General features: G+C 45.7%; 1 protein-coding gene across 3 annotated transcripts in view; it reads right to left on the reverse strand.

The window, feature by feature from the left end:
* TTBK1 (tau tubulin kinase 1) overlaps positions 1 to 13815 on the reverse strand; it is a 145140-nt gene that overhangs the window by 47619 nt on the left and 83706 nt on the right. For all 3 annotated transcript variants that reach the window (XM_077485463.1, XM_077485464.1, XM_077485465.1), the window contains 5 exons: positions 13647 to 13739; positions 13428 to 13553; positions 7794 to 7948; positions 7301 to 7520; positions 1510 to 1682 (listed from right to left, as the gene is read on the reverse strand). In XM_077485463.1, coding sequence (XP_077341589.1) covers positions 1510 to 1682; positions 7301 to 7520; positions 7794 to 7948; positions 13428 to 13553; positions 13647 to 13739 — 767 coding nt within the window. The remainder of the gene's footprint in view (positions 1 to 1509; positions 1683 to 7300; positions 7521 to 7793; positions 7949 to 13427; positions 13554 to 13646; positions 13740 to 13815) is intronic.

Raw genomic sequence — 13815 nt, forward strand, 5'->3', positions numbered from 1 at the left:
AATAGCCAATACAGATAGCTGCATACAGAGAACAGCTAAAACAGCGATATAGCCGAAATTAGAGATGCACTGAAATTTCAGCGGCCAAAACATATCGGCCCGAAAATTGTGTTTTCGGCATTTTGCCGATAGAGAAAAGGGTGCCGAAAACGTACGCAATTTTACTGTGCTTTTGATGTGTTTTTCATAGGTCATGTGACTCAAAACTGCATCAAAAACGTAACATGAGTGCGTTATTGATCAAAAATGCAGCAAGCAAAGTTTTTAACACCGTGATGGAAGTGCAAAGGACCAATGTGGAAGACATACATAGAATTTAAAGGGATGCATTTTACTTGAGCTTTACTTGCGCTAAAGGTGCCGATAATGGGCGACAATAAATTTATATTCATTTCAATTCATGATATAATTATAAAGTCGAATAGAATAAAATTATATATAAAAATATATATATATTTCTTAAAAAGTGTCACTTTTGTTTTCAGTTTCGACCAAGTGCATCTTGAATTTTCAGTTTCGCCACCAAATTTTCCTTTTCGGTGCACCTCTAGCAGAAATCTTGATTAAACGAAGAATTTGAAGGAAAAAAAACAGGCAAAATAAGTTACATTTTTCTCAGCAGTGAAAAAAAGCCACCCATTCTCCTAAGACACTAACAAAAAAAGAGGCATTCTGGTGGTAAAAAGGCTTATCCTGGGCTGGCCATAATTTTATTTTTTTGCTTGCTAGTGCAGGGGCAGATCGGGGGGCAATGTGGCAATTGCCCCCCCCCCCCCCGAAATTAGATGCAGGTGAGAGAGCGGGCTGATGAGAGAGCAGGGAGGGGGGGGGCTGGTATAGCTGAGCGGCTTGGCAGGCGGGCGGCTGAGAGAGCAGGCGGGCCGGGCAGCTGGGCGCGGCTCTGTGGGTGAGAGGACGGCTGGCCAATCAGCGAGCCGGCGAGCGGGGGGGAGCAGAGAGATGACATCATCTCGCACTGCCCACCCTGCAGTTCCGCCCTCACTGTGCAGGCAGCCGGAAGATTACATCATCTATCTGCTGCCTGACTCTGGTACACAGCAAGAGACAATCCCCACCTTAGCAGCAAGTGTCAATCGGCAACGAGTGACAGGTGACGTGGCAAGTGACACACTTGGGGCTCCCACTGATTCTGCATTATGGTGAGTTGAACTTATTTCATTTTATATTACAATTTAATAATATAAATAATGCGCTTCAATCATCCTGACACCATAACAACCATGGTGCCGAGATGATTGAAGTGCCAATACCAGGCATTTCCCCGATAAATTGCCCGCAAAAAAAAAATATATATTTTCTGGCAGTGCCCCTCCTGAGACTAGACTCTAGTTCCGCCCCTGTGCCAGTGTCTAGTTTTTTACAGGCAGCAGTATAATACGAAAGTACAAGATTTCCTGTGGCCACCAATGAATGGAAAGAAAACCAGTTGTAAGGTGTATCTAAAGAAGCCAAAGGTCATTGGCTTTTCTCTATCTAGTGGACTCTCACCTCCTCTCCTGGTGATCAGCTCTGTCCGCTGTAGATAGCCTGTCGGACTCAGGACTGTTGATGCGCCGGTAATGGAGGGAGCGTGCCTGTGTAGTAGGGGATTCGGGAGGAGCCCGGACAGGGGAGCTGGGACATCCATGGCGGCTGTGGTCGTCCTCCATTAGGCACTGTGTCTGCAGAGGAAGGAGACCACATTCATTATTACACCCTGAGGATTTCTATCATTAGAAGCTCATGCAATCATAAAATCTGTCTTCTATTAACTGAAATTAAAGATAACAGCATCACCTCACTTCAAGAACAATATCCATAGTTAGATCATTGGTATGGTTGAATAAAGACATCCCAGTTCAATCTGTGTAGGTGTGTGTTCATAATCATTTCCGTATCCCTGTATCATGTGTTCACTAGTGTTTTAAAACTAGTAATAGTTCCCGCTGACACCACCGTTTGTGGAAGTGGATTCCACGTCTTTATCGCCGAGACAGTGAAAAAACCCCTACGCTGCTTAACGGCTTCCCGACCACCTCATGCAGATATACTGCAGCAGAAGGGCACGTACAGGCAGATTAACGTACCTAAACGTTGCCCTTTAAAAGGCGCCGGGAGCTCCGTGAGCGTGATCGTGGGTCCTGCGGACTCGATGTCCACGTGGATACCGGCGATCGTCTCACGGAGAGGAAGAACGGGGAAATGCTAATGTAAACAAGCATCTCCCCGTTCTGCCTAAGGACACTGACACTGATCACAGCTCCCTGTAATCGGGAGTGGTGATCAGTGTTGTGTCACACATAGCCCATCCCCCCCACAGGTAGAATCACTCCCAGGGCAGTACAAACCCCCCCCCCCTCAAATGACCCCATTTTGGAAAGTAGACACCCCAAGGAAATTGCTGAGGGGCATGTTGAGCCCATTGAATATTTTTTTTTTGTCCCAAGTGATTGAATAATGACACAAAAAAAAAAAAAAGTTTACAAAAAGTTGTCACTAAATGATATATTGCTCACACATGCCAAAGTTATATGTGGAATTGCACTCCAAAATATATTCTGCTGCTTCTCCTGAGTACGGGGATACCACATATGTGGGACTTTTTGGGAGTCTAGCCGGGTACGGACCCCCCGAAATCCAATCACTGCCTTCAGGATTTCTAAGGGTGCAAATTTTTGATTTCACTCCTCACTACCTATCACAGTTTCGAAGGCCATAAAATGCCAAAATAACACAACCCCCCCCCCCCCCAAATGACCCCATTTTGGAAAGTAGACACCCCAAGGAAATTGCTGAGGGGCATGTTGAGCCCATTGAATATTTTTTTTTTGTCCCAAGTGATTGAATAATGACACAAAAAAAAAAAAATAAGTTTACAAAAAGTTGTCACTAAATGATATATTGCTCACACATGCCATAGTTATATGTGGAATTGCACCCCAAAATATATTCTGCTGCTTCTCCTGGCTACGGGGATACCACATATGTGGGACTTTTTGGGAGTCTAGCTGCGTACGGCACCCCGAAAACCAATCACTGCCTTCAGGGTTTCTAAGGGTGCAAATTTTTGATTTCACTCCTCTCTACCTATCACAGTTTCGAAGGCCATAAAATGCCAAAATAACACAAAACCCCCCCAAATGACCCCATTTTGGAAAGTAGACACCCCAAGCTATTTACTGAGAGGCATGTTGAGTCCATGAAATATTTTATATTTTGCCACAAGTTGCAGGAATATTACAATTTTTTTTTTTTGCACAAAGTTGTCACTAAATGATATATTGCTCACACATGCTATGGGCATAAGTCAAATTACACCCCAAAATAAATTCTGCTGCTTCTCCCGAGTACGGGGATACCACATGTGGGGGACTTTTTGGGAGCCTAGCCGCGTACGGGGCCCCGAAAACCAAGCACTGCCTTCCGGATTTAAATATAAAACGCTACCAAAAAAAACTGTTAGCGATTGCAGGGATCAGGCCTGACTCTGCGATCGCTGCAGTTATGTGTTTAGTGTTTTGTAAGTGACAGCGATCGATCGATACTGCACTTGGGTGGGCTGGGTGGAGGGGCAAAACGCAGGTGCTAGCAGGTATCTGGGCTGATCCCGCTAACAATGCGTTTTTTTTGGAACCCTAAACTGCTGGGGATGCTAGTATAGATCTGATCAGATCAGATATTGATCTGTTCAGATTCTATACCACTACGGGAGGTGTATGCTTTGCGCGTGGGTGTTAGCGGTACTGGCACTAACCTAGCGCTGCCTGGGGCGACGCAGACCCTGACCCTAAAACCTAATTGATATCACCCGCCGGGTGATCAGGGGGTTAAACCTTTATTGGGTAATAAATGGTGGGTGCCCTGATGCTATAAAAAGCAAACTAACTAACCAGAGTCACCCGTAACACTTATACGGTGATTACTGGTGAAAGGGTTAACTAGGGGCAATCAGGGGGTTCAAATTTTTATTAGGTAGTATATGGGGGTCCCTGGCGCTATATAAAAACCTGACGGGGAACCTAAATAACTAACTGGCTAACCAGCGTCACCAGTGACACTTATACGGTGATCGCTGGTGAAAGGGTTAACTAGGGGCAATCAGGGGGTTAAAACCATTATTGGGTAGTATATGGGGGTACCTAGCGCTATAAAAACCTGGCGGTGAACCTAAAAAAATAACTAGCTACCTAGCGACACTAGTGACACTAATGCAGCGATCAGAAAAATGATCGCTTAGTGACACTGGCAAAAGGGGGTGAAAGGGTTAACTAGGGGCAATCAGGGGGTTAAAACCATTATTGGGTAGTATATCGGGGTACCTAGCGCTATAAAAACCTGGCGGTGAACCTAAAAAAATAACTAGCTACCTAGCGACACTAGTGACACTAATGCAGCGATCAGAAAAATGATCGCTTAGTGACACTGGCAAAAGGGGGTGAAAGGGTTAACTAGGGGCAATCAGGGGGTTAAAACCATTATTGGGTAGTATATCGGGGTACCTAGCGCTATAAAAACCTGGCGGTGAACCTAAAAAAATAACTAACTACCTAGCGATACTAATGCAGCGATCAGAAAAATGATCGCTTAGTGACACTGGCAAAAGGGGGTGAAAGGATTAACTAGGGGCAATCAGGGGGTTAAAACCATTATTGGGTAGTATATCGGGGTACCTAGCGCTATAAAAACCTGGCGGTGAACCTAAAAAAATAACTAGCTACCTAGCGACACTAATGCAGCGATCAGAAAAATGATCGCTTAGTGACACTGGCAAAAGGGGGTGAAAGGATTAACTAGGGGCAATCAGGGGGTTAAAACCATTATTGGGTAGTATATCGGGGTACCTAGGGCTATAAAAACCTGGCGGTGAACCTAAAAAAATAACTAACTACCTAGCGATACTAATGCAGCGATCAGAAAAATGATCGCTTAGTGACAATGGCAAAAGGGGGTGAAAGGATTAATTAGGGGCAATCAGGGGGTTAAAACCATTATTGGGTAGTATATCGGGGTACCTAGCGCTATAAAAACCTGATCGAGAGGGGATGGCCAGAAACCAACGGCCATCCCCTCATCACGGATCGCTCCTGGAGCGAACCGGACCGCCGTATCCAGCGGGAGGGAGTCCGATCGGACCCCCCACCCGCTGGAAGGCAAGCACGTACATGTACGCGCTTGTGCCTGTACATGCCATTGTGATGACGTACAATGGCAATACGGCGGTCGTTAAGTGGTTAACTTTGTTGCCCTTCTGTGGATTCTCTCCAGTTCCTGCACCTCTCTCCTGAGGATTGGTGACCAGAACTGGACAGAATACTCCAGATGTGGCCGACCCAGAGTTTTATAAAGTGGCAGGATTATGGTTTTATCTCTGGAGTAAATTCCCTTTTTTTGTTTGCATGCTAATATTCTGCTAGATTCGCTTGCTGCAGCTTGGCATTGCTTGCCATTGCTGAGTCTGTGATCTACTAGGACCCCCAGATCTTTTTCAATCCTGGATTCTCCCAGAGCTTCTCCACTCCTAGCAAATCACTTGCATTCTCAAATGCGGGAATTGATTCTGAAGGATCCAGGAATTGATTCTGAAGGATCCAGGAATTGATTCTGAAGGACCCAGGAATTGATTCTGAAGGACCCAGGAATTGATTCTGAAGGATCCAGGAATTGATTCTGAAGGACCCAGGAATTGATTCTGAAGGACCCAGGAATCAAGGATCCAGGAATTGATTCTGAAGGATCCAGGAATTGATTCTGAAGGACCCAGGAATTTCATTACACTGGCTCTGGGTGATCACATGACATCAACTGATGGCCAGCCTTCATTACAATGTCTTTGAATGATCAGATGTCATCACAGGATGGTAAGCAGTTACCCTAATAGGGGTAAATGATCACATGACATCATCTGATGGCCACAATTCACTACAATGCCTCTGAATGATCACATAACGTCACAGGATGGTCAGCAGTTACTAGTGGGGGTGACCGATCACATGACATTGTCTCTGAGTGTTTAAAAGACATAACACCATGGTCATCTTTCACGGTATAATCACAAATCCTGGAAGAAGAACTCTAACCATACAAATAGCGACTCTACATTTGAGAGTTTTGATTTTCTATGAAGAATGCACATTACATTAACAGCATTTGTGAGTCAGGGAGGACGGGCATAGCCGTCATAAAAGTTGTGTGTATAGCAGGGATCTGCAATTAGTGGACCTCCAGCTGTTGCAAAATTACAAGTCCCATCATGCCTCTGCCTCTGGGTGTCATGCTTGTGGCTGTCAAGAGTCCTGCTATGCCTCATGGGACTTGTAGTTCTGCAACAGCTGTAGGTCCGCTAATTGCATATCCCTGGTGTATAGTGTAGCCCAGTGTTTCTCAACTCCAGTCCTCAAGGCGCCCCAACAGGTCATGTTTTCAGGATGAAATGGCTGTTGTAATTACTAAGGCAGTGAAACTGATCAAATCACCTGTGCAAAATAATGGAAATCCTGAAAACATGACCTGTTGGGGCGCCTTGAGGCCCGGAGTTGAGAAACACTGGTGTAGCCTGTATGCTGGTTTGGGGTAGTGACTAAAGACTATTGCCACGTACACACGACCGGACTTTCCAGCAGACTAGGTCCAACGGTCTTCCCGATGGACTTTCGGCGGACTTTCCGAACTAACGGACTTGGCCACACACAAATGGACTAAGTCCGTTCGAAAGTCCATTCGTTTTGAATGTGATGACGTAAACAGGACTAAACAAGGAAGTTCAATAGCCAGTAGCCAATAGCTTCGCTTGCGTCGTATGTGGTCCGTCGGATCAGCACACAGACGAACGGTTTTCCCAATTTTTAGTCTGTTAGATACATTTGAAACGTGTTCTATTTCTAGGTCCGTCTGATTTTTTTTTTTTCGAAAAATGATCGGACTAGCCCACACATGATCGGATTGTCCCACGGACTGATCCCTTTGGACCTAGTCTGCCGGAAAGTCCAGTCGTGTGTACGCGGCATAAGGGGTTGATTTACTAAAGGCTAATCGACTGTGAACTTTGTCCGTGCAGTTGCTCCAGAGCTTAGTAAATGAGGGGAAGCTCTGCTGACTCCCACCATCCAATCATGTGTGAGCAAAAATGCTGTTTTTTTTTTTCCTTGCATGTGATTGGGTACTTTTTGCAAAGTGAAGCCTTCCTCATTTACTAAGCTCTGGAGCAACTGTCTATTTGCCTTTAGTAAATCAACCCCAAAAGTCGAATTACAGACCTCTCTAAAGTGCTTTCGTCTCAGCCAGCCCGTTCCTGTCCCCGTACCTTACTGATACTGATTCTTAGCTTATTCCGATTCACATCTGTCTCCTCCCAGACCTCGGTGTCATTGAAGCCGGTGTTGGGGATCTGTCCAGTGATGTCTGCTGGCCGGCCGGGAAGGATGGGAGGGGCATTCTCTTGGTCGCTCAGGTGCTCCCCTTGTAGGACATCTTCGGTGTTCTCCCTTAATAAATCCCCTGGCACCGGAGTCACATTCACCACCCTTCATACAGAGACAACAAGAGGTCCATTAACTACTTCTGAATAGTTACAAAGATGACGACACATATATACATATATATACATATACATATACATATATACATATTAGCAATTACTGAAGTCTGTTAATGATTCTCCAAATATACAAGGACTGTACTCAATTGTTTAACTTTATTGGTTTCTCATTGAAGGTTTAGTGGGGCAGCTGATCTGATTAGTTGATTCACGCTCAAAACTAGAAGACAAAAATGAGATAAAAACAAAAAAATCTCACCCAAACATGGCGGCGGTTTGCCGGGTGTTCTGCTGCGGTGGGGTGGAGGTGCTGGTAGACAGTAGGATGTCTGTTCCACCCTTCTCCCAGTCAAAGGCCTCATTCTCTGTGATTCCCCTCTCTTTCATACTGTTCTCAAACACAGTCATGATCATCTGCAAAAGTACAAAAGGTTCCATCACAGTGAGGGTAAAAAGTATTTGATCCCCTGCCGATTTTGTACGTTTGCCCACTGACAAAGAAATGATCAGTCTATAATTTTAATGGTCGGTTTATTTTAATAGCGAGAGACAGAACAACAACAAAAATATCCAGAAAAACTCATTTCAAAAAAGTTATAAATTGTTTTTAATTTTAATGAGTGAAATAAATATATGACCCCCTTCGAAAAACATGACTTAGTACTTGGTGGCAAAACTCTTGGTGGCAATTACAGAGGTCAGACGTTTCTTGTAGTTGGCCACCAGGTTTGTACACATCTCAGGAGGGATTTTGTCCCTCTCCTCTTTGCAGATCTTCTCCAAGTCATTAGGGTTTCAAGTCTGATGTTTGGAAGCTCAAACCTTCAGCTCCCTCCACATATTTTCTATGGGATTAAGGTCTGGAGACTGGCTAGGCCACTCCAGGACCTTAATGTGCTTCTTCTTGAGTAATTCCTTTGTTGCCTTGGCCGTGTGTTTTGAGTCACTGTCATGATGGAATACCCATCCACGACCCATTTTCAATGCCCTGGCTGAGGGAAGGAGGTCCTCACCCAAGATTTGACGGTATGTGGCCCCGTCCATCGTCCCTTTGATGCAGTGAAGTTGTCCTGTCCCCTTAGCAAAAAACACCCCCAAAGCATAATGTTTCCACCTCCATGTTTGATGGTGTGGATGGTGTTCTTATGGTCATAGGCAGCATTCCTCCTCCTCCAAACACGGCGAGTTGAGTTGATGTCAAAGAGCTTGATTTTGGTCTCATCTGACCACAACACTTTCACCCAGTTCTCCTCTGAATCATTCAGATGTTCATTAGCAAACTTCAGATGGACTGTACATGTGCTTTCTTGAGCAGGGGGACCTTGCGGCTGCTGCAGGATTTCAGTCCTTCACGGCGTAGTGTGTTACCAATTGTTTTCTTTGTGACTATGGTCCCAACTGCATTGAGATCATTGACAAGAGTCTCCTGTGTAGTTTTGGGCTGATTCCTCACCGTTCTCATGATCATTGAAACTCCACAAGGTGAGATCTCGCATTGGAACCCCAGACCGAGGGAGATTGACAGTTTTTTTATGTTTCTTCCATTTGCGAATAATCGCACCAACTATTGTCACCCTTTCACCAAGCTGCTTGGTGATGGTCTTGTAGCCCATTCCAGCCTTGTGTAGGTCTACAATCTTGTCCCTGAAATCCTTGGACAGCTGTTTGGTCTTGGCCATGGTGGAGAGATTGGAATCTGATTGATTGATTGCTTCTGTTGACAGGTGTCTTTTATACAGATAACAAGCTGAGATTAGGAGCACTCCCTATAAGAGTGCTCCGAAACTCAGCTCGTTACCTGTATAGAAAACACCCGGGAGCCAGAAATCTTGCTGATTGATAGGGGATCAAATACTTATTTCACTCATTAAAATGCAAATCAATTTCTAACTTTTTTTTAAATGCATTTTTCTGGATATTTTTGCTGTTATTCCGTCTCTCACTGTTAAATTAAACCTACCATATTATAGACTGATGATTTGGGCAAATGTACAAAATCAGTAGGGGATCAAATACTTTTTTCCCCTCACTGTACACAACAGCATCTCACAAAAGTGAGTACACCCCTCACATTTTTGTAAATATTTTATATCTTCTCATGTGACAACACTGAAGAAATGACACTTGTCTACAATGTAAAGTAGTGAGTGTACAGCTTGTATAACAGTGTAAATTTCCTGTCCCCTCAAAATAACTCAACACACAGCCATTAATGTCAAAACTGCTGGCATCAAAATTGAGTACACCCCTAACTGAAAATGTCCAAATTGGGCCCAAAGTGTCACAATCATTATTTTCCAGCGCTGCCTTAACCCTCTTGGGCATGGAGGTCACCAGAGCTTCACAGGTTGTCACTGGAGTCCTCTTCCCCTCCTCCATGATGACATCACAGAGCTGGTGGATGTTAGAGACCTTGCGCTCCTCCACCTTCCGTTTGAGGATGTCCCACAGATGATCAATAGGGTTTAGGTCTGGAGACATGCTTGGCCAGTCCATCACCTTTACCCTCAGCTTCTTTAGCAAGGCAGTGGTCATCTTGGAGGTGTTGTAATACTGCCCTGCGGCCCAGTCTCTGAAGGGAGGGCATCATGCTCTGCTTCAGTATGTCACAGTACATGTTGGCATTCATGGTTCCCTCAATGAACTGTAGCCCCCCAGTGCCAGCAGCACTCATGCAGCCCCAGACCATGACACTCCCACCACCATGCTTGACTGTAGACAAGACATACTCGTCTTTGTCCTCCTCACCTGGTTGCCACCACACACACTTGTCACCATCTGAACCAAATACATTTATCTTGGTCTCATCAGACCACAGGACATGGTTCCAGTAATCCATGTCCTTAGTCTGTTTGTCTTCATCAAACTGTTTGAGGGCTCTCTTGTGCATCCTCTTTAGAAGAGGCTTCCTTCTGGGACAGCCATGCAGACCAATTTGATGCAGAGTGCGGCGTATGGTGTGAGCACTGACAGGCTGACCCCCCACCCCTTCAACCTCTGCAGCATTGCTGGCAGCACTCATACGTCTATTTCCCAAAGACAACCTCTGGATATGACGCTGAGCACGTGCGCTCAACTTCTTTGGTCGACCATGGCAAGGCCTGTTCTGAGTGGAACCTGTCCTGTTATACCGCTGTATGGTCTTGGCTACCGTGCTGCAGCTCAGTTTCAGGGTCTTGGCAATCTTCTTATAGCCTAGGCCATCTTTATGTAGAGCAACAATTCTTTTTTTTTTCAGATCCTCAGAGAGTTCTTTGCCATGAGGTGCCATGTTGAACTTCAAATGACCAGTATGAGAGAGTGAGAGCGATAACACCAAATTGAACACACCTGCTCCCCATTCACACCTGAGACCTTGTAACACTAACGAGTCACATGACACCGGGGAGGGAAAATGGCTACTTTGACCCAATTTGGACATTTTCACTTAGGGGGTGTTTAGACATTAATGGCTGTGTATTGAGTTATTTTGAGAGGACAGCAAATTTACACTGTTATACAAGCTGTACACTCACTACTTTACATTGTAGCAAAGTGTCATTTCTTCAGTGTTGTCACATGAAAAGATGGAATAAAATATTTACAAAAATTTGAGGGGTGTACTCACTTTTGTTAGATACTGTACATGTAACAAGCATAAATAACATTTGTAAAAATACAACTATGGTTTCTGCACTGCTACCAGTCTGTCTGTACTTCTTAAAGTGAATTTAAAGGATATTTTTCTTGTTATACTTAACCCCAGTCCTCCTCTTCTGGAGTCCCCCGCTGGCGATCCTGGCTCCTCCTGCCTTCCAAGTAACCCCCCTAGCAAGCTGTTTGCTGAGGGGGGTACTTGTGCGGACTCAATCCCGAGCCGTGCTGTGTGCGTCTATTGACACACGAAGTGTGTCTCGCCCCTCGCGTCACAGGATTTGACTGACAGCAGCAGGAGCCAATGGCTCTCACTGGGTTCAGTGAGGAGGGAAAGAAAAAGCAGTGCCACTGCTCTCGGGCACAGCGCTGGTTCAAATTCTGGCTCAGGTAAGAATTTAGATTGGGGGTGGAGAGGAGCTGTGACTTTTATCTTAAGCAGAGAATGTATTAAGGTAAAAAACCTTTAGCCCCTGCATGTCCTCTGCTGTATCACCCTCTATACACCGCTAATACACCACATGTTGTACTGTCGTGTCCTCTGATATATCACCCCTTGCCTGTACCTTTCTCCTTTCCTCTGATGTAATACCCCTCTGCAAACTGCTACCAGTCTGTCTGTACCTCTCATCTGTCCTTCATTGTATCATCAAAGGGGAAATCTTCCCATGGGGACACTAGTTCTGGTGACCTGAGGGGTCCCAAGGAATTCCCTCAATTTGTGGGGATTTACTCTCACTTCCTGTTAAGGCTGTGGGACAGGAAGTAAAGGTAAATCTCCCCAAAGGGACACAGATGGCACAAAAAAAACTAGCAAGCTATAGGTGGGTCAAATACGCTTCAGCCAGATAATAAATCTTGCACCCATAGCAGCATACCCCTCTTCTACTCCATAGATGCAAAAACTTCAGATAAGCTTAAAGTGATTGTAAAGTCTCGTTTTTTTTCCCCCAATAAAAATAATAAACATGTTATACTTACCTGCTCTGTGCAGTTGGTTTTGCACAGAGCAGCCCGGATCCTCCTCTTCTCTGGTCCCTCTTCGGTGCTCTTGGCCCCTCCCTCCTGTTCAGTGCCCCCAAGGCAAGCAGCTTGCTATGGGGGCACCCGAGCCGAGTCACAGCTCACTGAGTCCATTCAGACACGGAGCCCTAACCCGGGCCCAGCCCCTCTATCTAACAACAGTGTCTGGGGAATGCCCAGGAAAAAACCAAAGCCTACTTACCACCAGCTCGCAGACAACCAAATTGACCTGTCTAACAGTATGCGTTAAAAACAAGGGTTTAGTCCGCATGCATTTGCAAACGCAAATATCTCCTTCTACCCCTCTAGCTCCTTATTGGCTAGCTGACTTTGACTGACAGCAGTGGCAGCCAATGGCGCCGCTGCTGTGTCCCAGCCAATCCGTGAGGGAGAATCTCGGATGGCTGAGACAATCGTGGACATCGCCGGACAGAGAGGGACCGCAGGTAAGTATTGGGGGGGGGGGGGGGGGCTGCTGCTGCTGCATACAGAAAGATTTTTATTTTAATGCATAGAATGCATTAAAGTGGAGTTCCACCCAAAAGTGGAACTTGCGCTTTAAGCACTCCTCGCCCCCTGACATGCCACATTTGGCATGTAATTTTTTTTTTTTGGGGGGGGGGGTACCCTTTTTTTCGTGGGACGTCCTGTCCCACTTCCTGCTTCCCATCTTCGGCTGCCTGGGCGACTCCACCTCTCGCCCTAGTCGAATGCCAATCCCTGATTGGCATTTAAACCCCTCCCTGCCAGCAATCTTCTGCGACACAACTCAGATCCCAGAAGATCGGCTGGCCAATAGGAGAGCGCAACGTGCGCCCAGCTGTGAAGCCGTAAGCTGTCACGGCCGGGTGCCCACAGTTACCATGACAGTGCCGAGAAGAGGAGGGGGAGAGGAGCTACCCTCCGGGCGCCACATGGCTGGACCGTGGGACAGGTAAGTGTCGGTTTATTAAAAGTCAGGAGCTATGCTTTTTGGAGCTGCTGACTTTTAATAAACTAAAAAACGTGTGGAACTCCGCTTTATGATAAAAAAACTTCTGCCTTTACAACCCCTTTCAATAGAATGGAAACTCTACATAATAATGCCCAGGAAAAAACCAAAGCCTACTTACCACCAGCTCGTAGACAACCAAATTGACCTGTCTAACAGTATGCTAAAAAGTTTCCATTCTATTTCCCATAAGTTGGAATCCTGCGTAGCCTACTGTACCCCAATGGGTGGCTATGATGCCAATACCTGATAATCGGGCTTGGTGAAGTAGTCCAGAGAAGATATGTGCTCCAGGAAGAGGTGGAACTCGGAAGGCATGTGTTTCAGCAGCATTCGATGGTCATATTTCTCCTTAATCATCCCTACTTGTTCCTGGGGAAGGCGGAGAGAGTGAGCGGTCACACTATGGGGATCACTGCCACCACATGCAGGTCATATTGCAGGAAAGCACGGCTCAGCTCTTACCTTGTCTTTGATCTTTCTCCACGGCAGCTGACCAACTGCAAATTCCACCAACATGTAAAACAGGGACCACAAGTCATCGTGTCTGCCCATCTCCTGCAGAGTTGGGGAAAATATTGATCTGGTGAGATACTTGCAAAGGAGCAGACCGGAGGGCTGAAGAATCTCATGA

The sequence above is a fragment of the Lithobates pipiens genome, unplaced genomic scaffold (assembly GCF_037356315.1).
Source record: "Lithobates pipiens isolate NorthernLeopardFrog02 unplaced genomic scaffold, aLitPip1_a1.2 Scaffold_18, whole genome shotgun sequence".
Classification (NCBI taxonomy): domain Eukaryota; kingdom Metazoa; phylum Chordata; class Amphibia; order Anura; family Ranidae; genus Lithobates; species Lithobates pipiens.